The sequence below is a fragment of the Motacilla alba genome, chromosome 3, assembly GCF_015832195.1.
Source record: "Motacilla alba alba isolate MOTALB_02 chromosome 3, Motacilla_alba_V1.0_pri, whole genome shotgun sequence".
NCBI classification, from domain to species: domain Eukaryota; kingdom Metazoa; phylum Chordata; class Aves; order Passeriformes; family Motacillidae; genus Motacilla; species Motacilla alba.
The window spans coordinates 89,909,105-89,935,226 of NC_052018.1; the positions used below are offsets into that span (position 1 = coordinate 89,909,105).

Genomic DNA, 26,122 nt, shown 5'->3' on the forward strand with positions numbered 1-26,122 from the left:
CTTGTGCTGACATAGACATGCATCTATCCAGGCCTTCCATAAGCTGCTCTTCTTTTATTAAACCAGAAGGAAATTCATTTAAAAAAGGAATCCTAACTGGATAGAGCAAGTAATTTGTAAGTGCAGTCAACTATTGAGTCATTTTAAAAGTACCTTTTTAGTTATCTGGTTATTCTTGTTATAACCAAGCAACACCATTTCTGATGTGGTGGTTATGTTTTCTAAGCTGTTGATGACTTATGCCTTTTAGGGACGTACTGGTAACAAGAACCAGTGTGGAAAAAAAGCACCATCTACAGTGCTCACTGGTAGTAGTGAAGAGACATCCACAGAGATGTGAATCTAAGGTATTTCAGTCTTAAAAACTGGTTTAAGGTAAGAGTACCGGCACTCAAATGACAGCAAAAACATTCTAGGTCCAACCATACAGTACTACGATTTTCAAAACAAGGTGTTCTGTTATTTTTCATAGTTCATCAGTTTGATTTTTTATTTTTAGCTAGGAAAGCATCAATTCTTCTCTTGCTTTTGGAGTAAGAAGGGATATCCATGGGATGCCTGTATTCAGTACTCATGAGACACAAGGATGACTCTAAAAATGAGGGTTCATTTCTCATGGTCAATGAACAGCACTGAACAGACAGGTTACTCTGTGTGGGACTCCTCACAGCCACAGGCATCAAACCACTCCTAGGCAGCAACTCAAACTGCCCCTTAGCCTGGGCCAGGAGCTTCAAAACGAGTATCCAGGACATGGTGATGGTAACCTTCCTTAACAAACCTTCCAAACTACATATCACTCCTCACACTTCATCTAGCCAGCATGTGAGGATACCAGCATTTGAACAGCATCACCCTTCATCATTTGCTGCCTAGGAGAATGTTGAACTGGCTACATTAGGAAAAAAAACTATCTTACTACTGAACCATCTATTCTGGGCCACCTCAACAAATCCAGACCATCCATTATAACCCCTCTGAGTCAATTCCTCCCAGCTTTGACTAAATCTAAGTAAGGAATTCATTTTAGACATAAGCAGCATTTCAGAAAAACAAATTCTACAAACTCCAGTCCATGGAAATTTAAACCATGGGGTGGAAAATCCTATGTTTTATCCAATAAAGCCACATAAACCACAGGTAATTTTAAACCCCTGGCTGTTAAGGCACCCACAGCATTTTCTGTATTTTGCCCAGAGTGGTAAGAGTCTTTTATTAGGGAAAAGGAACAGAAATTACTGGGACTGGTATAAAGATCTGGCTGACAATTTCGGGAGATAACTGTCCCCAAGGAACCTTTTCTCATGAGGACCATGATCTATCTGCTCATGTGTGAGGGAAAGTATATGTTTGTATAACTTTCAATTTTTTGTTGTAAAGGGCACTAAAAAATTTGACTCTGAATGAAGCTTATATTTCCAGAGAGATACCAGACAAATTTATTTTTCCTACACCTTATGAGAAAGAAATCTCTCTGCAGTTTTCTGCAGATCATCTGTCTTAAGAATAGCTTATAAAAGGTGCAAAGATCAAGAATTATGTTCCATATCTGTGATTCAGAATTTTCAACAACAACAACAAAAAAAAGTAGCATTAAGGCTCCATACTCTTGCTCACAGTATCTCCTCCAAATGGCATCAAATGCACAAATTATCTCAGTTTTGTAAAGGATGTGAGTCATGGAAATAATCCAAGAATGGTAATTAAAGGACACAACATGAATACAGAGGATTCAAAGAGCACCCCCACAACCCAAATGATACTGCATTATCCTAGAACCTAGAGCTTATGGCATACAAGTGGAGTGGGAAGTTCTCTCCAGCTCTCCCTTCCTGCAAGTGCAAGACTCTGGCCTTTAACTCTCTCAATTACCTTACATATCTTTGGCTTCCTTTGCTAGTTTTTCATTCTTTTCCCTAACCTTCCAGTTTTCCTGCACCAAATTAAAATCAATGCACTGGTTGATCTCACACTTGTTACTGGTGACAAAAGTGTAAATTCTTTATTTTCTTCTTAGAATAACAATGCAAATGTTCTGAGACAGGTACAGGTTAGGTCACTGACTGTAGACAGTGCAGTATATTAACATTTCTAAAGCTAAACCTTAAATTTGTCTCTTTCAAAGATATTTCTTCAGGTTTTCAGGAAGAACACATTGTCACACTTCACTCATTTGCTTAGGATTGATGCTGCACGAGGACCATCACATCAACTAGACTGTCTTCCTCGCACAGCTCATGAGATTTTTTAATGTTTCATACACCCATCTAATTTTGTCCCCTAGAAATAGTTAATAATAATAATAATAATAATTTTTAAAATACGTATTACTCTACACTAGCCATTCCACTAACCATTTTGATCACAAGTCCACAGCAAGCAGTATTTTATTTGTCTGTAGATGTTCCATGAGATGATTTTGCTGAAGCCCATGAATATTCTGCAGTGCAACAGTTGCTACTGGCTTTTGATATTGTGGACTGCTTTATGGTCACTTTGAAGCATGTTCATGTCTGTGAGCCTGCATCATTCCATTATAAAGAACATGATCCATGTTTTCAAGCAACTTCATTTGAAAGAGTTATTCTGACATATAAGATGATTTACCACTCCACGTCTAAAAATTAGTAGCTCTACTTGTATATGCTAAACAGATTTGTGCACATAGGCTTTTCTATATTTTTATTTTCCTGACATGAAAAGCAAGGAAGAAGAAAGATAAAAAGATGACACAAAAACATCCTGACAAAAAATAACCCAATAATAATCACAAATTACAGAAAACAGAAATATTTTTGTAATAAGCTTGTGTATCTGCTGCTGCAAACACTCAGTTTTAATACAGATAATCTAGAAATACATCAGCATGAGATTCACAGGCACTGCCCCACCCATACCGTATTTGATCAACATGAGTGTTCTGCTTGCCTAAGTTTCCAGTAACTGTACAACTTACTGGGCACAAAAATTTTATATTTCATACTTACTGATAGGCAGACTGCAAAAAACAGAACAAACACTTACAGACATTTCTCATATTTGACACAGGTATCCATTTGATTACTTGAAGAGGCAGATAATTATGCAAGCACTGCCTCATATCCTTCCCCAACTGCATACTTCCTATCAGCTCCACCTCCACTGAGATCCATCTCAAGAGTAAGACCATTCACGGGTTTTCCCCCACCCACTGCTTTAAAAGCCTTGTGGTTTTTAAGTACTTTTCTTCTCCTAACATTGCTTGCCTTCTGATGGTCCTGATATTGCTCTTCAATGCTTGGCCTTGAACCCGCAATACAAGCCTTTCCCCTTCCAAAATACTGCTTCTGCTACAAATCAGTGACCTCTACACCCCATAGACAGAATCCATGGTGGCTGTGGGCACCCACTTGGGATCCCCCATATAAATGGCTCAGCAGCTATCCCAGCCACCCCAAGCTCTTATCAATATTTGGCGCTGCACCATTTTCATGTCACAGTAAGGAGAGGGGCAGGGAGCATCTTTTCTAACACACAGGCTTGGAAATTCACACAGAAACCAGAGACAGCTGCAATAAACTGCTCTGCTGTAAATTACACATGCATTAACACTTTAGCACACATAGATTAGTATTCCTTCACAGGAAATATTTCATACTGTGCAAGAAGTGTTAGAACACTTCCATTCTAAAATGCTAAATTAAAAGTGACAAATTAAGCAAGCAAGAAACGATGTAGGTTCCCCATCCTCCCTAATGCCCAAACTGATCTAGCTAAAATTTTTTAAGAAAACAACTTCTCATATGCTGAAGAGGGACCATATTCTGAAAGCCTTCCTCTTCTCCAAGGGCTCAGCCACCACTCAGCTCCCTGCACCAAAAGCAGATGGCACCCAAGCCACCCTATGGAGAAACTCAACAGGCTTTAGCTCTGCAGGACAGAGACAAAGCCAGCCACTGCCTGGGGCTCCAGGGTGGCCACAGCAGAACACCAAGAATAGGAAAGCATCTCTCCCGCACTCCCAAAGCCTCACTGCAGAAGAGTCTGCTTGCTGTGCCTAACCCAAAACACCAGACTTCAGTGTGGAAAAGTGCCCAGCTCTCACAGGTAAACCCACCGGGAGCAATCAGGCTTTGACATGTACAGGGCAGCACTTTGACAAACAAGCTTTTCTAATTTCAAATTAGGCGACTACTTAATTAGAAAATTAGGTAATTAGCAGATGCTTTTGACCTTAATCTCTTTTTAACAACACTGTTCATCTGTTAAATGAAATGAAATTCATCATCCCACACTGCCTAAAGGTTAATTAACACTTGTGGGCTGTACCCTAAGTGCTGTAGCAAGGTCAGCGTTTAAACGCATGCAATCTCTCAAGAAGCAAGATTAAGAGCCTTCCCATAAAAATGAGAGAGAGACACATCAAAGAAAATAAAGTTAACTCAAAATACCAACCAACTGCTTTTATAGGAAGAATCACCTTTTCAGAGTTCTAACTTGGAAGAGACTATGACCTCCTCCATGCATCTTACTACCTATATGACTTCAATACAGTTTTGAAGGACAACCCTAATTCTGACTTTTAAGCTCAGTCTGACTTCCCACTTGGAACACTCTTCTTTAACCTTATGTCCTTAATGCACAAATCTACAAAAAGATGGCAGCATTAATTGTCACTGATCTGCTCAACAGAATGAATGATAACCACAGTCAGGCTCAGACAAAAGTACTGCTATCCAAAACATCATAAAGCCCAAAGAACTCACAGAGTTCACAGAGAAACACGGGACCATCTGAAACACTGGTTTTCCCGGAGTACTGAGCAAACTCATTTGCATAGACAGGTACCAGCAGCTATGTGGCAGACAAGCAAGTTGGTGTGGAGGCTTGTAAATGGAAAGGGGGGGGAGAGGAAGAAGAGAAAAAGAGAAAAAAAGAGCACTCACAGTAATCTCAGATTCTCCATCGCTCTCTGCACTCCTCCCTCCACCCAGCAGCACTTATTTTTTAACTGCTCTTGTCAGAGTGATGGTGCTAATTCATGCCCAAAGAAATGTCTATATATTTAGAATTTTTTTCAGAATTTAAGCCCCAATTGATACAGCTTACCTCTGATTATCCAAGCTCTATTTATAAAACATAAACTTTTCTAAAACTTTTCTAGTAACACGTGAATAAATCCAAGTTTGCGAAACATTCAATCTTTAAATTGCAACAACACAGGTGAAGTCCAAAATTCCCCATTACTGGCAGCACATCTCCTCTGCTGCAAAGATCTGAATTCAGTAGTACCAACATACTTTCAATCTGACACTTATGGCAATCTTCCAATATCTTAAATATTTGTTGTTTATTTGAGCAACTAACTTAACTGGGTTTTTGTTTGTGGTATGCCTTTAACAAGTACGTTTTTGCCCTAGAGGAAAGAAGTTTCTACTCTAAGATTGCTATATTCTCATTCTAGAGTACCATTTCAGCAGCAAAACAGAAAAGCACTGAAATCATTAAGTGAGATAACATCAGGCAAAGCAAAATAGCCTCTTCTTTTATGGATACATTTTATCTTGTACCATGCAATGTTTACTTACAAAACTCTACTCATCTCAAATCCTGGCACACAAATTAATAATCTCTAGTTTTTGTTATCTAGAAATCAAGTTAGACATTATCCCTGTAAATAAGTGTTGGAACGTTTCTTAAATTTTTGTACTGGCTGCTTCATTGTGCTGTGCATTTCTTTCCCCCAGGACTCATAAGTATCTAATTTGTAACATCAAAAATACCACTGCACAAACCGTTTCTTTGATCTCATTCTGCGCTATTCTAAGCTAATCTATCATAAGTGCCACTATGCAAAACTCTATCAAGAAAAATAGAAACCTGGCCTGTAGTATTAATTTCCTTTCCCAAAGAAATACGGACCTCCTTCTCCCAAAACACTCATCTACCCTGCAGGGAAAGCCTTCCCTTTCAGCACTGCTGGAAAAAGCAGGAGCTGAGCATTTTTGTGCTCAGCAGAAAGGTGCTTACCCCAGAGCAGGGGAGGCACCAGCGCTGGCATACACAGTGCTATTTCATGGCTCTTATCGCGCCAAGTCATAGGACACGGCGATTTCAGATAAAGGGAAAACCTGTTTTGAAACAGACTCACCAACTCACTGCCTTATCTTAGTTTTCTGGTATTTCAGGTATAGGAATTCCTTCCACTTACTCACAGCCCTATGTGGCTGCTGCTTTATTACCTCTCCATGCCAGAGCCCATTCACGAAAATGTCAACTGTGAACTTCACTCCAACAAGCTAAAGTGACAAGAATTACTGTCCCTCTTTGTATCTTCTTATCCAAAACCTAAGGATGACAATCTGCTGCCTCCCTCGAAAAATAATAGCCTTTAAGAGACAAGCCTTCTGGTGGAAGCTTTCATTCCAGTACTCCAGGTGGGAGTATTCATTCTGCTGCAGCAGGACAGGAGCACCCGGTTGTGCTTCTAAGGCCGTCATGCTTCATCCACCGTCCTGGGCAGCATCTCCTGCAGAAGGCACCCCTTATCCCAGCCTTGCAATACAAATGCTACCCTCCCTGCTGCAGGGGATACCATCTCACAGCTATTCTACCTCTCCTCTGTCTTGTAAGCAAGAACAGATGCAAGGCTTGGTTTTGATGTTTTTAAAAATCCACTGTTTCTTAGGATTGCGAGTCTAAAGCTCTCTAATCACAAACTTGATCCAACACAGCACTTGCAACAGCAGCAATCAAAATCCTGCTTTTGTTTACCTCCACCGAGAAGCTTCCACAGCTTCTGTGACTGCTTGCAGCTTTGGTATTAGAGGAAAATCTCTAAAACGGCTCCTATTTACTCCAAGTGGAACCAAATCCACTTCAGTTTGGTTTGGTTGGGGTTTTTTTGCATAGAAAAGAACTAACCCATCTCCATAAAGATGAGTCATACTATAGACAGTCATACTATAGACACAGCTAAGCTATTTGCTTGATTTCAAGGATAGAGCACCTGGCTCCCACACAGCCAACCTGGAAGGTGGTATCTACAACTACTCATCACACATTAGTCACAGTCTCCAATTCGGTTACTACACAGGAGGAATTAGTGAGAAATAAATGGAGTATCTGCGCACTGTGTGTCAGAGAAAACACAAGCCAGAGAGCAGTAATAAGTATCTATGCTGGTGAAAGTCAACAGCCACACTCAAAAAGGGGGACTGAGTATAAGTACAATTAAATTGACTGGTTTTTTAGCCAGGGTCTTTTTGTTTTGTTATGTTAGCAGTTAAACAGCCCTGGTGAAGTAACAGCTGTAAACAAGGTGTGGGTGGAAAGCATTGCTCACACCTTTCCTGCTGCTGTGGCTGCTGCTGCCTGACAGGAGACTGACTGTCCTGCAACACACTGCTTCTCAAGAGCCGTAGAAAAATCAGTATTAACATTTGTTATTTTGCAAAGATAGTCTTTTAGACAATTCAGACTGCAGACCTGTCACCAAGTGCTGTCGCACTCTCCTTAGCACGGACACTATCAACAAGTTCCCACAAATGCCCTATAAACGAATGAGGTAATTGTGAAATGAAACAGATTTAATTCATGACAGGGAAGAACTCTTGAACAGCATGGCAGACATCTCTATGTGTCACTGCACATATATTTTATAAAGCTGCAGTTAGGCTGCTTCTGCAGAAATGAATACATAAAACTGAAGCCAGTTTCAAACATAATTTCAGTTGCTAATCCTGGCACTATTACACCTAAAATGCAAAACTCTTCAGAAAAGGGAATAATTAAGTCTCACCTTTATTTAGGCCAAACCACAAAGCAGATTTCAGAACTGAAGTAAAGCAAGCACAAACACTGGCTAACAGTGTTACATGATGCTACAACTTCCCAGAGAAAAATCAATCACTGAACAGAACACTTTGGTTGGCATAGGCAGGCTAAGACCTTCTAAAATTTCACCTTGAAGGTATTTTATGTAGAAGTCCTACACAAAATTGAACTATCACAGTCACTGTTGATAAATCACACGCATGTGTGCATGGAATTTGCTTAGCAAGAAAAATGCCTTTCCATAAGGATGCTTTTTCCTTTCTTCTCAAAGGACTTGTAGGAAAGCACACTTCTCTGTGGAATGTTTGCCAAATTTTGAACACTGAAAAGGGATATATCTATCAAAGTTGCTTAAATACATCACATTTTGTATCATAAACAGATTACTTATCTGATCTTCCTATAGATGGGGTCTCTGAAGCATAAAAAATCTTCAGGTTTCTTTTCCTACTATTTGCTACAAAGTAACAGTTTTAGGTAAAAAACCATAGCCCTGCAAATAGCAAGAGTGACTGATCATGGATATGCCCAGTATTACAAATACTGCGAGTGCTACTCCTGTCAAATACTTGACAGGAAAACAAAACTTGAATATGGTTGGGACTAAGTGACACCAGTGTGTCTAATTACAAGTAAGTTGCATTTTCCTCCATTTAATTCCTTCTTCCTCAAAATTAAGGCATTAATCAATCAAGAACTGATAACAGTCCAAGCCACCTCAGAAAGAGGAATTTTTATTTGCTAAAGAACACAATTTATAAAAAAAAAAAAGGCAGGTTTTTCTGCAAAAGTACATGAGCACCAACACAACCACAGAGCCTCTGAATTGCCATTCAACCCGCCACTGCCACATCAGCTGTCAGTCCCTTGCAGATCCATGCCAAAGCTCTTTGGTTATCACTGGGTAACACTTCCAGCTTTTTGTTCATCAGTAACAGCTATGCTAGGTTAGGCCTGCCTGAACCCACAGAAATAAAGTTTACAGATTTTTTACTAATACACTCCAACTCATAGTGAAAAGTACTCTGGAAAAAGCTACATATTGTAGGTCTCCAGTGTTTGCAATTCAGTTTCATTCTCTTTTTTAAACCCTGGAGATTTGTATTTGTTTGATAACTGTGCGGGGAACAATCTAAAGCCAAAAAGATAATAGTTACTCTGAAAGCAGCTATTATCTTAAACCGCTGAATTATCTAGTTTATTCCACTAATGCTTATGTTTTAGGACTGATTAATTCCACATACACTTACTAAGCATTAGCTATGCTAATTCAGCTATTTATACATAAAAAATAACCATCCAGGAGGATACTATTTCCACATAATACTGCCAACCAAAATAACAGGATCCTTCATGCATGAAAAATATTCCTCCCACCACAACAGAATACACAAACAGGAACAAAATTATTGTATAACTTTTCAGCATCTTCTAACCTTTCCCATAATCTTATTTGATTACTTTTATTTTAATAAAATATGGTGTTTTGGGCTGCAACATAGGGTATGGCCAAATAAATGAGCAGGGAGCGAGCCCAAGAGAGAGTTAACAGAATCTCAGCTTCCATGCTGCAACTGCTCAAGCACACTGCTCTTACTCAAGACTAAATGCCAGCTTGTTTAACCTACTAATCCACATTTACTAACCTACTGTGTCAACATGCTCCAAGTCTCTGCCTTCACTTAGCCCTCTGCAACTCCCGTGCAAGCCCACACTCTAACTAGGTGTGACCGTTCTTGCAGCCTGTGAGTTGCACAGGACAAAGTTCTCATGCCAGAGCGCTCCATGACACGCAACATTTATATCTGGGGGAGGTGGGGAACACTTCCCAGAAAGGTGGAGAGGACAAGTGACCCTGCCACAGCAGGACCAGGAGCACAGCTCTGCCTCTACTGAATAAAATTCCAACAAAACAGTTAGATTGTACAGTTAGATCGTTTATAGTAGAGAGTGATATTTTTTAAAGTTTGAACTACACCCTTTAAAGAAAAAAAGTTTGTCAATGTTTTTTTTCTTCTCAGCAGTTTTTCATTTCATTACCTAAAGGTTTCATTCACGCCTAAAGGTTTCCTTGATTGCAAAAATGCATAGAATATTGTAAAGATGGGCAATTAGAATATTTCTTCAGTGGAAACCATTAGATGTTTTCTTCAGTTCAATGTTGTTCATAAATAATCATTCAATACTCTGAAGCTGAAAGCAAGCAGAAACACTGGAAGACACTGAATTTATTTCCATACATTAGGAACAAATCAAAAGTCAAAACAACAAATTGTTCTAATTTTAATATTGATTCAGTCTATAGTACTACTGTCTTGGGCATGGTTTCACTTACTCTTAAGCCAGTCAAACTGTGGGCTGCTGCTAAAAGGGGTGATCTTCCTTGAAGGAGCAGGCTGCTTTTTCTGCCCCAGTATCTGCTTCAGGACATAGTTTTTGGTGGCTACCTGATAGGAAACTTTTTTCATCCCCAGTTAGTCTTCAGTTGGGTCAGCTCACTGGCCAGCTCCTGCCAAACCCCCGCCCAACAGCACTCAGGGTCACTCTGCCACCACACACACAACATAACCCCAGCACAGAAACTGCACACCATCAATGCAGACCACTCAAGGTGACACTGGCAGCTCTGATTTTTTTACCTCTATCATCTAAGAAAAGCAATCTCAAAAAATACCCTAATGCTCAAGACATTGTGGGATTTATTTATCAAATAAGTCAAATCATGCAAAAACCTGAAGGGTCAACTCAAACCAGGTTCTCATGGAAGTGAACATTCCCTTTGATGCATTTCACAGGTATCAGAAATAAGACTGTGGATATTACCATAGTTTTAAATGCTTCTGAAGAGCTTCACAGCCAAACAAGGCAAATGCCAACAAATTCACACATTTTTTAGAACATACAAAGAACAAAAAAGGTGCTGGAAGAGTAGAGCAAAGCAAGAAGACGTGTCTAAATCCTGTTTTTAAGGGCATCTTCCCGTCACACAATAAAGAGCTGTGACTAATGGCTGTCATGTCTGGTTATTCCTTCTTCCCTGCTCACAGGGCCTGCAGGAGCTGCATGTCCAGCACTTTTCCTGCATTTCTTTGCTAGTTCTGCTCTCAAAGCTGCTCTGGCTCCGGGCAGAAGGAGCATGCTGAAGAAGCATGCTGCAAGAGGGAAGTTTCCAATGCCACCTCTTTCCTGCTGAACTTACTTCTCCGTGTCAAGCAGAGGTGTGATGTAGGATTCATAAAGATACTTTTTAAATCTGAGAATTACTCAAAATTTGAGAGCAAAGACTTGCTGCTGAGAAAGCGCTTGCAGTCAGAACCTTTCTAGCTGACCTTTAATGACAAGTTTGCTGCGTCAACTCCACCTCTGACATTTCACCAATCCCAATACTTCAGCAACTTCCAAGTGTGGCTTGCAGTTACTTCAACTTGCAATTACTTTCTGCAACTGCTAAAAAACACTAACCATTACCTTGCACAAGTCACTATTATCCCCTCAACCCCCTTCTGATGACTAATACATGTTCCTAGAACTACTTGGAGCCAGCTAGAGATCTTAACTGGCAAAACAGAAAAAAAGTTACCTGAAAATGATACTACAGTTTTAAAAGGTAACTATGAAGTTAAAGAAAGGAGACTTCTATTGAGGCACGGTACTGGACTTCTAAATAGGGTGAGATAAAACCCCCTCCCGACCTCTACAGTATTTGACATTTTATATTGTGTTCACATAGCACTGCAAGCATTAGAAAGAAAAAGGCTCTTGTAACACCCAAATACTTACAGCACAGTCCCTTATGTCAGATACTACTTCAAATTAAATACTTTTGCTCCAGCACCTGTGCAGGGAAGCACAGCAGCAGGAACAGCAGTATGTGCCAGCCACCGTCACTGCCTGCCAGCGAGGCAGGTGGCAAAGCCACTGCCAGTCGAGGTGCCCTCCACAGCACAGTGACAGCCCCTTGCCAGAGTCCAAGGCAGACTCAGTGTCACCCCGGGGAGGCAGACTCAGTGTCACCCCCGGAGAAACCCTCCAGAGCCACAGACAGAACCCCACCTTTGCCATCAATGTCTCCAGCAACTGGCCAACCCCACTGTGAAAAAACCCTAAGCAAACTCTCTACTAGTTCTAACACAAAAGACAAATGCATACAAATCAAGAGTCTAAAAGCAATCAAGCTTAAAAAGACAAGGATGTTGGAGTTTGTTTTTTTTCCCCTTGTACAAATACCAATTTCAATGCCAAGTGCCACTGCAGGCGAATATTTAATCTAAAAGCATGCCAACTGAAGATTTGTTTGCAGGTAAATATTCTCCTTAGTCAAACTGAAATTTTCTATCCTGATCTGTATTGTCCGAGATAAATTCCAGCACATATCCCAGCTGATAGCTATGCTCTTCCTAAGGGACATGTCTTTGCCTTAGCTTTAATTATAAAAGGCTAATTAGAAAAAAAAAAAAAATCTTTCCTACTGACACCAGACAGGCTTTTTAAAAATCTGATTAAGCTGCCTATCAGCACTTGTACCCTATATAGTAAAAGGAAAGTTCTTTACTGCTGAATTAGGAATTAATTTTTAGCTTTAGCAAGAAACAGGCAATGAGAGGTATGTACAATGACACCTGTGCACAAAACAAATCACAGTTAAATGTAGTGAAGCTCCTATGGAAAAGTATTTCACTATAGGATACTAAAAAAAAAAATAATTAAATTATGTGCAAAACCCTCACCTGAAATACTCTACTTCTAGTATAAAGCCTTAAGCTCCATTAAATAAAGCAAGAATGAGCATGTCCAGACCAACAAAAAGAAGAAAAAAAATACTTTCTATAACTTAATCTCAGGCATTTCCATACTTGTTACCAGTGCAAATTTGCTAAAAGCCCTCAAGGCTGAAGTTAGAATTTTCACAGGAACAAAGCACTTGTCGATTCTCCATCATACCAGTTTCTTATCACTCTAACTTTACACACAACTCAACATACAGTCATTGGAAAACCTGATACAAAGGCATATTAGGTTTAACCGTACAAGTGGGAATAAAGTTTTAAATCAACAAAACACACTACCCTGCTAAGAATATCCAAAGCCACATTTTCTTTTAATTAAAAATGCCAACTCTTATCCAGCAAAATGCTCAATAAAATCTTTATCAAGATTTTAGAAAAAATAATTTCCAAAGACACAGAAAAAAATTAAAACAGAACATATGCATTCAGAAAATAATGCATTTCTTGCATCTTATTTTGTTGGATTTCCATACAAACCTCAAAGACAAGTCCATAATGTCCTACTCACTTTGGAACTTCAAAATACGCCTCAAGCTGAAGTTTGAGACACTGTTACATTTTGTACAGACAATCACAGAAACTCCTGTTAAAAGCCATTAAAGTCAGTGGAAATGTTGGTCACATAAACCTCTACATATTGGTAACAAAGCCCCAAGCTATAGCCATAAAAATTGCTGTCCTTTTGAATTTTGTTCTGAAGACAAACAGCTAAACATTAGCTTTTCTTCTCTACAGTAAAAATCCTTGCAAGCCTGTAAAAAAATCACACAGAGCACTTAAAATACTAACATTTCCAATTTACCCTCCCCTCTTTCTTGAGGGTTGCAACATCTTGAATTCTAAACCAAATGCTTTGAATTCTGAAGCTGATGAAGTTCAGCGCACATTGCTCACTTTAACAAAGTACACCACAGCAAGGTCATTCCTTTCTTCCACTAAATGCCCATAGAAATCTACGCATTAAGCACTTGCTTGGGTTTTTTTTTAAGAAAACTTTTTCTTGGACCATTGTATTTTCGGTAAGTTTCACAAGCAAGATGCTACGTTTGTATCCAAATTGCACGGCATGAATCAGCAAACAAAGAACGGGCGCTCGCTGATGTCTGTTTCATTCGCAGTAAAACACTTCCACTCGGTGTACAAGAGGAACACGCTTTACCTCTGACAGGATTTCTTGGTTAGGGTTATTTGGTTGGTTGGTCTTTTGCAGACTATATAGTTTTGGTAGCTACAGTCAAAACGCTCCATTAGTTACTAATTCGCACTCAAGAGAGGCTGTTTTGAGAGCAGCTGTGTAAAGAAAGGAAATACGAACGGAAATATTTCATTTTTACTATGACACTGGTAAAAACAAAGGGAGAAGAGGAAAAAGCCCTTAGTTCCGAAGGGCATGTACAGGTTCCTCAGACAGAGAAGGCTGCAGCAGGCGCAGTTCTGCTCTCCCCACGCTGAACGAGCCTTTACTGCCGCCTGCCTGAGGCCCCGCCAGTCCCGCCGGGGCTCCCTCCGGCTCTTCCCTCGGAGAGCGTCAAACCGAGCGGTCCAAAGGAAAGGCTGGACACGCCGGAGCCGCCCTTCCACGAGGGCTGCGGAAGGTCCCTCGCACCGAACTCTTCCCTGTCCCAGCCCCGGGCCGAAGGCACGCATCCGCGCTGCTCCGCGCCTCCTGTCCAGCCAGCATTAGCTTCGTCTTTATCGCCCCGTCGCCTCCTCCGCTACCCGCACGCGTCCCGATTTTATTTACTTGTCCTTCTTTTGTCAATTTGCTGGCGGTGCGGATGCCGCACGGCGAGGAGCCACTCAGCCCTGGGGCAGGCACACCTTGCGGGCTGCTGACGGGGGCGCGGAGCCACTCTCACACCTCGCAGGGCAGAGCCTACCCGGGGCTGACAGGCTTCTCTTTCTCCCCTGCAGGCATGGGAAACGCGGAGCGCAGAGCTCTGGGGATCCCCCCGAGCGAGCCCCCCCGGCGCGGTACTTTACCCGTGCAGAAGGCGGCGAGCGCCGAGGGGTCGCAGGCTGCGGCCAGGCAGGACAAGCCTTCCTCCATCCCCCCGGCCGCCAGCGCCGCCGAGCCGGCCCCGCCGCGCCTCAGCGAGAGCTCCCGCGCCCCGACCCGGCCGGCGGGCACCCAGCACACGTTCCCGGGCCACCGAGCCCTGCTGGTCCCGCCGCCCGTGCCCCTGCCCCGGAGCGAGCGCGGGAGGCGGGGGCGGGCCGGGCCGGGGCCCGGGGAGGGGCCGCCCGCAGGCGGGGGCCACACGCTCGCTGCGGCACCGGCCGGGGGCCGCGGCCCCCCTGGGCCTGCTCGGCAGGGAAGCGGAGCCCGCCGAGCTGCTCCCGAGCGGGAAAGCGGCGGCTGCTCGCACACGGGCACGGTCCTGCACCCTCCCCACCGGGAACCGCAGCAATCGGAACCGACACGCCCGCACGGTGCCACCGCGCCGCACGGGCTCACGGCCGGGGGCACAGCGCCGCACGGACCATCAACAGCCCACAGGCATCCGCCTGTCCGCGCTAGGGCATAAAGAACCACCCGCCCTGACTAACGACAATACCCTCCCTCGGCAGATGCAGATAAACCATTATTGTTTCAAAGCATGTCTGTCAGAAACGGCACACATCCATCCCTCTATCGTCAGCCACAGCGCGACATGACGAGTGACAGGAGCAGTGACACGGGGAGTTCACACGGGGGGGAAGAAGGGGGCAGCAGTTCGCTCAGTATTATATTGGAATATTTTTCACATGACATCGTTTCGAGATGAAAAAGCAATGACATCACTGGCAATATACTCATATCCATTATATGAAAACTAAGCAAAATATCATGGCTTAAAAGCAGCAGCTTTGCAAAGCTATCATTCTGTTCAGCAGAAGGGAACTCGTATTACAAATGCATTACAATCTATTTAATGTGATCATGATTTTGTCTGTCTTGCAAGACGAAGCACAGCCAGATGAGAACTAATGAATGCAACATGTGTTCATTCTTTTGGTAGCCGTGCCTGAAGCCAATTGGCAGAACGACTACAGCAAGATAAATGTCAAAACAAAACTATTTGTGAATATTGTACTGCATGTATTTTGACTCTTCTATCATACTTGAAATAGTTTATTATTTTCGAGATTTGCAAGCATATTAAATAACTCTGGATTAAAGTTTAAATTTCCAGACAACAGTGGGATAGTAAAAAAAAAAAAAGGGGGGTGGGGGGAGAAGTCTGTGTCTCCATTCAAAAAACAAGGAGGGGCAGCACTTTTTTTACACCATCAGAAAAGGTTGATGATATGTTCTTAAGAACACATATAATTAGGACAGCACACAATTGGTTTTGTGTGTTTTCCCCAGGATTAACAATCTACATAACTACAGTAGTGTATTTCTTCTCCAGCAGCTCCTGATCGACTGGAGGAATCGACCTCTGCAGTGATCTAAAAAAAGAGATGGCAGTCAGCTGAACACAGCTCTGCAGCATGAAGTCAGCCAGACAACTACTGTGATTAATACAAGGGGAAAGGACTAGGAAACTGCCTGGTGGAAGATGATAAAGCCTAAAAGGCAAGGGCACACAATTAAGGACCCTAACAAAGCCATGGGCCTCAACACACCGCTGTGGCACTGGGATTGACCAAGAGCCCATGTTCCCAACTTGTCCCAACCCCTATGTTGCATCAAGTCATTAAACAATCTTAACTGCAAGATGAAACACCGTGTCTTGGGTGGGTTGGGCAGACAGAATAATTTAACACACAAACTTTGGTAGCCTTTGAAACTCAATATGCTTCCCAATACAACTATGAAGCCTTGGAAGAAATGACAGGCAGAATGCCCCATGAGACCAGACATTGCATGTACTGGTTAGATCACTGCCAAGAGCAGAAAGAGGCTTGATTGCAATCTTAAGTGGACATTAGTGCTCTGACCAATGACACATTACATGCCACTGGCAAGAAGCATCCACTGTAGTTCACACCAATACATTCCTTAAAATATATCAATTTTGAAGTAAAGCACATCACATAAAAAAAATAGGCTCTCTTACTGGAAAACGAGTACAAAACACTGCTGTTTCTGGGTATCTTGAAGAGAGTTCAGTGTCTGCTCCATCAAAAGCATACAGGATGAGGCAGAAGGAACCAAAGCAAATGTCAGAGCACCTTTGGGATGATCCTCAGTATTCTAACTTTTGAAACAAGATTTCAGAAGGCCCAGTGTATACAGCTCACCCTGAAAATGGCAGGACTCCCAACCCACTCATCTCCTGTTCCCTGCTCAGCTGAAGACTTCATCAAAACTCCTCAAGTTGCCTCATGACAACAGTACCTTCTCATTAGGATTTTTCACTCTTCTATCTCTGGCCCTTCTACCATACCTGTCCTTCCAAGCCACCTATCTTCAACAGCTGTCTATCTCTACACTTCTCAAGCCTGAGCACCATCTCAGGTCCCTCTTCCCTGTTGTTACTTATGAATAGTGGGTGATGAGGAAGTGCTCTTTGTAAGTATTTTAGATAGGCACAAATAATGAAAAAAACCCAACTCAAAATACGGCGCATACCAAAATAAAACACATACACAATGTAAGTCTTTGCTTAGGAAAAAACTCACAGATTATTAGCATTGCTACACCATGAAAAAAAAAACCTAACAAAAACTCTTTAATCTAAAAAAAAAAAAAAAAAAAAAAAAAAAGCCTGTTCAAGACCACAAATGGAGCTCTGCACATTGCACAAGTACAGATTAGTTCATTGCTTGTTTATCCCAAACATACAGGTATTTAGGAACACCACACATCTGGCATTGTTCAGAACAGTGAATGTCTCAAAGACTGCAGCAGCACCAGTTTATGACTGAACAAAAGGAATCCTTTTAGACATACTTCAGATTTTCAGGAGTCAAAACACACTCGAATGTGCCTTTTCTTCAGAGAAGGGAGCAAATGGCTTCTCCAGCTTTTGAAGACAGCCATAGGAAGGCATGAATTCTTCAGAGTCACCACTTCCATGTGAAGAGGAGGACAAAGCAGGTCCCTGTGGGTCCATACTTGAAAAATTACCTTCCAGTCACCCAGAGCTAACTGAGGAAACCAGAGAGGTGCCCCCACCAAAGTCACCATGTCCCCAGCTGCAGAACAGACACTTGTACCCAGGACATCTTTAGTACCTAAAGAGAAAAAAAAAACAAAAAAAAAAACAGAGAGAAAGGAAGACTACCTATTGAGCTTCCTTAATGTCCCTCAGATTTAGGAGATTTCAGATCCAAGAGCTGCTCCATGAGGCAATCACAGTGTTATATTCCATCCAGAAGATTACTGGAAACTCTCCCTATCTACCTTCTATTCATAAAACCTGTAATAGCACCTAAACATCACAAAGTGGTAACTGTAGTGACAATAGTTTAATGCCTGTCTTGCTGCTGAACTGCAAGAGGGCAGCACTAGTTAATTTTGTTTCTCCATCTGTATGAAATTAGTATGTTTCCACTAGCAAATGATCCTTCAATTACTTTGCTTTCTTCTTTCTGAAAAGAAACTGCAGCAATGTCTCAGTTGGCAATTAACCTCACTGCCAAACAGTATCACCCTTCAGCAGCTGCCTTCACTAGCTTTACCCCACAGAAAAGACAGAATAAAAGTAATTTCTTTAATAACCACCCAATTCCCAATTTTAATGCTTTGTCTTTGGGAGGAAAAAGTTTCTTTCAGTTTGTTTTTAAACCCACGCTATATCTGTTATCACCCAGCAAGCACAACAGACCAAAACCATATCATCAGATGAGACAAAGTAATTAAATAGTTTTACAAGACACACTTTGGTTAAGGATGCTCATTGCATCAAGCCTGTTTCCAGCAGTACTTGTGAGGTGTTCAGAGGCTGGTTAGTGAGCTAAAAAGGACAAGGATGATCTAGCAGGATCCAGAGATCCCACTAACACCTGTGGGAAGTGGCAGCCTCTGCTCGCTCCTCTTTCACTCCAGGCACTGTAATAAACCCTAATAAGGTTCCACTCTCTGAAGCATTAATTCCAAGAGTGATGAAAAGCAGGACCTTTGACTAGGATTAAGGTCACTTAGAGTTGGCATACAGCAGCATTACTGCTAAAATAAGCATCCCTGCCCTTCTCCTGCATCCTTCCCATTCTCACCCTGTTCCTGCCAACGCAGATCGCGGGGCTGCACAAGGAAGCACACCAGGACACTGAACAGCATGAAACTTTACTCATCAACATAAAAACAGGGAAACTCACCAGTCACATGGTGTATGGCACAATGAGCCATGCTGCAGCAGCAGGGAGGTGGCAGCACCCTCTGGAAAGAGTGGTGGGAATAGTGTCTGTCAACAGCAGCTCTGCCCGTGGATGACTTAAGGAGATTGTGAAACAGCTACATTTGTAAATCGCATTTCATTGCCAGAAACCCAAGCAAAATAAGAACTGATACAGAAGAGAGTGAAATCCCCAGGCACACAGTTCGAGGGCAGGATGCAGCAGAGAGCACACAGCAGTGCCTGAGGCCCTTCCCTTATCACTCCCTTCTAGACTAAACTGAGCTCCTTTCATCCTATGGCATTTTTCTCAAATGAGTACGCAGAAAACACAAGAAACGAGAGGTGTACATTGTATCCTAAAAATTGTCCTGAGGCTGTCCTCCACAACTAAACCATACGCAGCTTTAAACTAAATCATACTAAACCTAGGTCAACTAGTCTAGGAGAGTGACCTGAATGGGAAAATTTATTTTATATTTTTTATCCAAAAACACATTGCCTAATTTGAAAAAGAAAACCTGCAAACAATACAGAGCTCTCCAAACGCAAATGCGTATTTTAAGAATAACCACAGGAATGCCTATTTTTGTCAGGGGGTTTGCTGCCGCAGCAGCTGTACCAGCACGACGGAGGTGGCAGCAGGCTGATGTGGAGTGTAGGAAGGGTGGCAATGTGTAAGGCTGGTATTTCCCTGAGCACACCACCAAACCACAGCTGTAGCATGCCTTCCGCTGTGTGCCTGGAGCACTTGCACAGCAGACTGCCTGCAGCTGCCTTCCTGCCTATCCAGTAGGCAAGATGAAAAAGTGTTAAATCTAAAACACAGGCACAAAAAGGTTTTCCTCCTGAAAATTCGTGTTAGGCATAAGTTCCAGACTACAGTTCAGACCACATAACCTAGGTGGTGGCCTGTGAAAATGTGCAACCCTGTCCATGAGGAAACAAAGAGTCTGAAGAGTGGCATCCTTGTTAGATACAGTCTGTATCTGTGTGGAGATAATCACAGTTTCATCTCTGGTCAAGAGCTGAGCTTCAAATGCATAAGATTTGCATAAGTGGTATTTTTAAAAAGTACAGGTAAATTGCACAAGGTTGTTCAGTATGACTCATTTCCATTCTCTGAAAGTGATCAGCAAAAGTTTGATTAATAATAACAACTAATTGGTGGTCTTACTTACATCAAACCTATGGTTATGGACTAGCTATGGGGAAATGACTGCTGTCTAATTATTTAGCTTATGCCAACAGAAAGATACATATTGCTTCTGCCATGTAGAATTGGAAAAACAGCAGTGCAGAGTGCATCTACAAACTGTTTTCCAATAAAGCACTTACAAAATAAAATACCTACTTCTAGAAATATGACACTGCTTAAGAGTTGTGTATCCTTTCAGAAAATGATTAAATGTCATTCTTGCATGTCAAAACATCTCCAGTAGCTGGCTGCTTCCATTAACATGTTGCTGCAATGGTGACTATTCTTCATGCTTTTAAAAGTAGTTAAAGATAAACTAGGAGTTAAAAACCCAAGATAATTTGAAAGAGCACACTATTTATGACAGAGACCAACAAGTTTCTCGTTTATTATCCACTCTGAAGAGCTGAGAAGGTAGAAAAGCCTTTATGAAGAAACCTCCATCAAAAAGCACAATCCTTCCCACAAAACTAGTTCTGATTAAGGATGCCCAGCACAGGACTTGTGGATGCACAGAGGGCTTGCACCATGGGTGACCAGCTCAGCTGTGCTCTGGGGTGACATGTGACTGCACTGCCATCACCCCACCCCAAAGGGTGGCTCAGACATATGGCAAGCCACGTAGATGAGGGACAAACATCACAGGTGACAGTCTGGCCTTCATCTACATCGACAGGAATAGCTTTTGACTTCCAGATTTCTGCATAGCCAGCATAACCCAAATCTTCCACCTGAGGGGTGGGGTGATAACGTCCATTTGTGATCATGCAGCAGAAACACAGCATCTCTTATTTAAATGTTACCTAGTATATGCAAATGTGAAGTAGGTGTCAGACTTCAAGCTATTAACTCCACTTCAGAGTCTGACCTTATCAAAAGATCATTTACAGCTACACAGTTTTGACATATTATATATAGCAGCTGTACAGTCCATAAATTAATTACCCTTCTGATGGCACAGACTACCAAAGAAAGTGGTTTAAAGGGAATTGTAGAAACAGCTTTATATCCATGTCATTTCTTTAAATTTAGTTGACAACAAAATTTTTGTACTCTTAAGGAAAATGGGTCACATTAATACACATCATGTTTTATTTACAAATGTAGGATTGAACTATTGTGAAATCTCCAGGCAGAGTTTACAACCTATGCTGGTGGAAAAACATACAAGATACACATTTGTGTTTTTTCAAAAAGGCAAGTGTGGAAATTCCTGTTTACATCTCTTGCTTTTCAGTTGAGTTCTCAGTATCCTAAAACTTGGGGAATATAAAATGCGAAGAACAAGCCATACTATTTCCACGAATTGCTTAATAAAAAATTGTCTTTAGAAGAAGTCACACTGATCCACACACAGAAGTCAAAAGAGACCTTTCAACTAAGTTAAAAATAAAATCTGCCAGACTAGAAGTCATGCTTACTTGAAAGTCTGAGTAACAGTACGGACATCAACACATGGACATTTTTTCTTCCTGTAGGAATAGCAGTAGTACAAAAATCCTGGCACAAGTTACACTTTTGCCAGCCTCTCTCTCTGGAGAGTAACCAAAGGACAGTAAGAGACAAGAGTAATGGCACTCCACCATTTTAACTGGTAGCTCTTTCACAAGAGTTGAAACCAAGGTCAACTCTTGACTACAGAAGTGCATTGGTATTGCCAGAAAATAAACATTCAGTAGGTCAGAAAAAATAATTTCTTCCTCTGGATCACCAATCTTGTTATGACAGCTAAAGGTCAAAGCAAGGAGCAAACAGGATAATTTCAAAGAGGGAGAAAGAGAGAGAAGGAACTGTGATGTGCAGTAGAGGTCTGAGGGAAGTGACAGACTGAACAGCTGTGCCAAGACAAGGACACACCATTCTACAGGGGAAAAACATCACACAACAAAAAATAGAGAAGGTCCTTGACTTTAAGAAATGTAGTTTTCAAGAATCCAGCTTACCAAAGATTCAGAGACTGACTAAAGGTCAGAGGAGCAGCAGGAGTTTGACAGTATCATATTACCTAAGAGGCATTTCCACACACTGTGGAACCACCAGCCCCAAGAGGTGGGGATGGTTACGGCAACATATGATCAGGCTCATTATGTCCTTACTTCACCACGAGAAACTCCTGTACTCCAGATCTGCCTGGTTACCATCAAGTAATAAGAGCTGAAAAACAAGAGAACACTCCAGAACACACTGAAATCACAAGTTTAAAAGGCATTTAATTGAGCCTCAAATGAAGAGTTTACCCATCTGTTCCTTGAGAAGGATAAAGTTCATGAGCTAAATGAATATAATACATGGGGTGATAGGGCAACAGTTAAAAGCAACTTCTTTGCTAGCAAAAGACACAACGGTATTGAGTGCTCTAAGCTCCCAGCATCACAGGAAAAGGAATAAACTCTATATATTTGCATACAAAGTAAACGAAAATAATAAAAAACCTATTTTCGTGCCCTGACCTTTTTTTTTTAATACAGACTACAGAAGCATTGGTAATTTTTTAAATATGCAACAGCATGAAGGTCACAGTGTTCATCTAACTAGCTGCTAATATGCAGGTTTGCACAATGAATTACAGAATGGTCTGGGTTGGAAGGGACTTCAAAGCCATTTAGTTCCACCCCTGCCATGGGCAGGGACACCTTCCACTAGACCAGGTTTCTCAGAGTTCCATCCACCCCAGCCTAGGACACTTCCAGGGGTAGGACATCCACAGCTTCTCTGGGCAACCTGTGCAAGTGCCTCAGCACCCTCACAGTAAAATATTTCTGTATATTAGAATATAAATCTATACCTACTCTCAATTTGAATCCGTTCCCCCTTGTCCTGTCACTACTGCCTCTTGTAAAAAGTCCCTCTTCATTGTTCCTGTAGGCTCCCTTCGGTTACTGGAAGATTACAATTATGTCACTCCAAAAATTTCTCATTCCCATGCTGAACAATCCCAAATCAACTAGCCTTTCCTCACAGGGGAGTAATGAGCACAAGATTTTTAGGCAGAAACCTGACAAACACCTTTACACATAACTTCTTTTAATCCAAGTTTCGGGGATTGTGTGTGTTTCTTGTTTAACACTAAGTTCTGAACATACAACTTCCATTTGAAATACATACAAGCTACAAAACGGACTGCAAATACTTTCTCTTGTATCAGCTTGTGCTATGTTTAAAGCCCTCCACAAAACCAAATGGAGAATTACAGAACTTGTAAATGCACATGGTTACACAGATTCTAAATTATGGACATAATAAAGCATCATTGCATTTACAGTCTATGATGCTCACTTTAAAAGTTTGGAATACTAGAAAGTGACACCTGGCCTCAAGACAGTCTTGAGATATAAAAGATGTCCTAACCTTAGTAAAGTGATCTAAATTAGTTTTTTAAATCACACACACACCAGAGGTTACATCTGACCATTGAATTATTCAGTCCACCCAAAAAAACACACATTCCTCTTTTTCTATCCTCAGGCCAAAAGAATTCATAGAATGTTCAAGAAGTTTCAGTCAAAACAAGATAAGACAAACAGTAACAGTGATTTATTTATCTGCAAGGCCGAAATCACCACAGAAGCTTATAGGACACTGAGCTCTAGAAAATGTTACAATTTCAGTGTAAGTTTTATTTCGTAGCAATGTTTTTGTCTGCTATCTCTATAAACAGGAAGACTCAGCTATTTCCTTCATCTAACTGCTAGTGACTTAGTATCTTAACAGAGCCCACAGGAAAATCTGCTTGAAAGTAACAAACCTGCAATGCTGGACATTTTATTCTATTTCTCCATGGCCTGTATCTACAGCATCAATATGTGCTGGTTTTTTGTTTGTTTTTGAGGGTTTTTCCAACATAAATGAAGGTTTCTACAGGAAAGCATGCACTACCAAATTATATTGAAAGACATCAGAACAAAAGGAATGGTGTTAAATAGCAATGAGAAGATTGGCTTAAATACCAAGAAAACTCCAGTTCCTGTTTCTGAAGTTTTCTCTAAATGTTGCATGTTTCTTTAGGCATCATTTGAGGATGCAACCCACTGGCAATGTAACAGATTTGAAGCACATTCTTCCCCATCAAATACACAGTTTTTCACTATTCTGTTGAATTGCGCAATATTCTGCCATCCCCTAGGAAAATGAAGTGTAAAATTTTACTACAGTGACCAGGAATTAATGAATTGTTGCAAGTCACTTGTGCACTTTTCCTACACTTGCATAGCTCAGACATTCAACAAATTTACACAGAGACGATTGTATTGCAGAACTAACCCTCAAAACCACCTTGTCGAAGGTCTGTCACCCTGCAAGGTGGCTCACAAGGAGGAAGCTCCTCCCAGCTCCTTTAAAACAAAGTTAAGAGAGAGCAGTTAAGGACTGCAAATGACTATACTTGATATCTTTCAAGGTTTTTCTTGACAGAAGATTTATACCTCAGTGTTTTTCTTTGCTAAGCTCTTGACAGAATTCAAATCACTCGTTTTGTCTCACCACAGGAAAATTACTTGATTTAATGAGTAACTCATTTGATGGGTAATCAGGCAACTGATTTTATCTGCTTCATTGCTATCAAGAGGTCAGCACTACCTTCCATTAAGGCAAATTACAGGTTTTCAAGCATACCTGCAATCAGATGAAATCAAGTTTGTTCTTGCAGCATCCTCAAAGCCCATAGAGGATATGTGCATTGGAGGGACGTGGGGAGAAGTGGAAAGAGGAGAATTAAATTAACCAATAATTTGGAGGAAGCATCTTACTGTTTTCACTGATGAAATCAGATCTATGGCATTAAAAAGGACATGAGAGAACATGGCTTATTTGCATTGTCTCCTTCCTTTTCTCATTTATAAACCAATTGTTACTCTTAGGCAGGATAGAAAGGAACATTGGAAGGAATGTACCAGCAAACAGCAAGCTGAGTTTGTAATCCAACCTTAATCACCCACCTGAAGAGCCACACGAAGTGGTCTGCAATTATGCTACATCTGAGACCACCGAGCAAAGGCGTCAGATGTAAACATCAACATATGATGAGCATTTAGTCTACTTAAAGAAATTATTTTTTAAAAAATAAAAAATAGCATTAATCTATAGTCACAATAATGTTTAAATGTTAAACAGTTGTTTATTTCCATGAAGCCCTCCAGCTCACAAGAACACAACTCAAAGCAATACCTTGGGCTCTCTCTGTACCCCATGCACACATATGTGGTATGGAGCACCTTGATGCAGGTAGGGACAGCAGAGTGGCCTTCCAGCACAGGTCCACTCTCCTGCAGACAGGATGGAGTCAGGCAGTGGCTGTGGGAATGGTGCCGACCATTCCTGAAAACAGGCCAGAGAACACTTGCAGATAACTGCTTGCAAGGTACCACTCTCCACTAAAAGGATTAAGCGTGGAAATAGCACGTACTTGGCACAAACCTCTGAGTCAGGAGTTTGGTTTAGATCATTAGCAAATTAGCAGTTTAAACTGGATTCACTGTTGGAAGATTTCATTTGGTAAGAAAGTTTTAGATCCTACTGCGCAATTTAGCAGGGAGGAGCCTGGCTGGTGGCTGTGCACTGGGAGGAAGGGGGGCACAGCTCTGAACACAGACCACTTCATAAGCGAGGTGAGTGACCAGCTAAAAACCTGGGAGAGGCTCCAGCTTACTGAAAAGGGAACCAGGACTCACCTCCAGACTACTACACTCCATGTATTATGCTCTAATACAATCTAACGTAACATGGCAAATTTTATTTCAACAAGAAAATACAGTAGGTATCCTCATAGATTCAAAAGTCTTTAGAAAAAGAATATTTTATCAAAACACACCCTAATAGCATTTGGACAACCTGAGCTATATTAAATATTAAATGATGCTTTCACTGCTTTATATAAGGCATCATATGTTCCCAGTGACTATCAGAGCTACTTTTGTAAAAAGAATGGCTATTAACATTGTTACTCCATCAGCTAAAAAATTTGCTTTTGCAAATTATTCAAGTAATTTGATTTCCCATACTGTTTTTCTAGGAGAAAAAAAATGTTTAATAAATTCATAAAGATGACAAATCTAGTAGTA

General features: G+C 41.3%; 1 protein-coding gene across 6 annotated transcripts in view; it reads right to left on the minus strand.

Moving 5' to 3' along the window:
* EML4 (EMAP like 4) overlaps nucleotides 1–26,122 on the minus strand; it is a 146,475-nt gene that overhangs the window by 72,115 nt on the left and 48,238 nt on the right. Inside the window, exon 1 of one of the 6 annotated variants that reach the window (XM_038133906.1) lies at nucleotides 14,586–15,455. The exons of 2 other annotated variants lie outside the window; for them this stretch is intronic. In XM_038133906.1, coding sequence (XP_037989834.1) covers nucleotides 14,586–14,652 — 67 coding nt within the window. In that variant the 5' untranslated portion in view covers nucleotides 14,653–15,455. Of the gene's footprint in view, nucleotides 1–14,585; nucleotides 15,456–26,122 lie in introns of those variants that run through there. 3 more of the 6 variants (XM_038133905.1, XM_038133902.1, XM_038133901.1) reach the window with 3 other exon arrangements.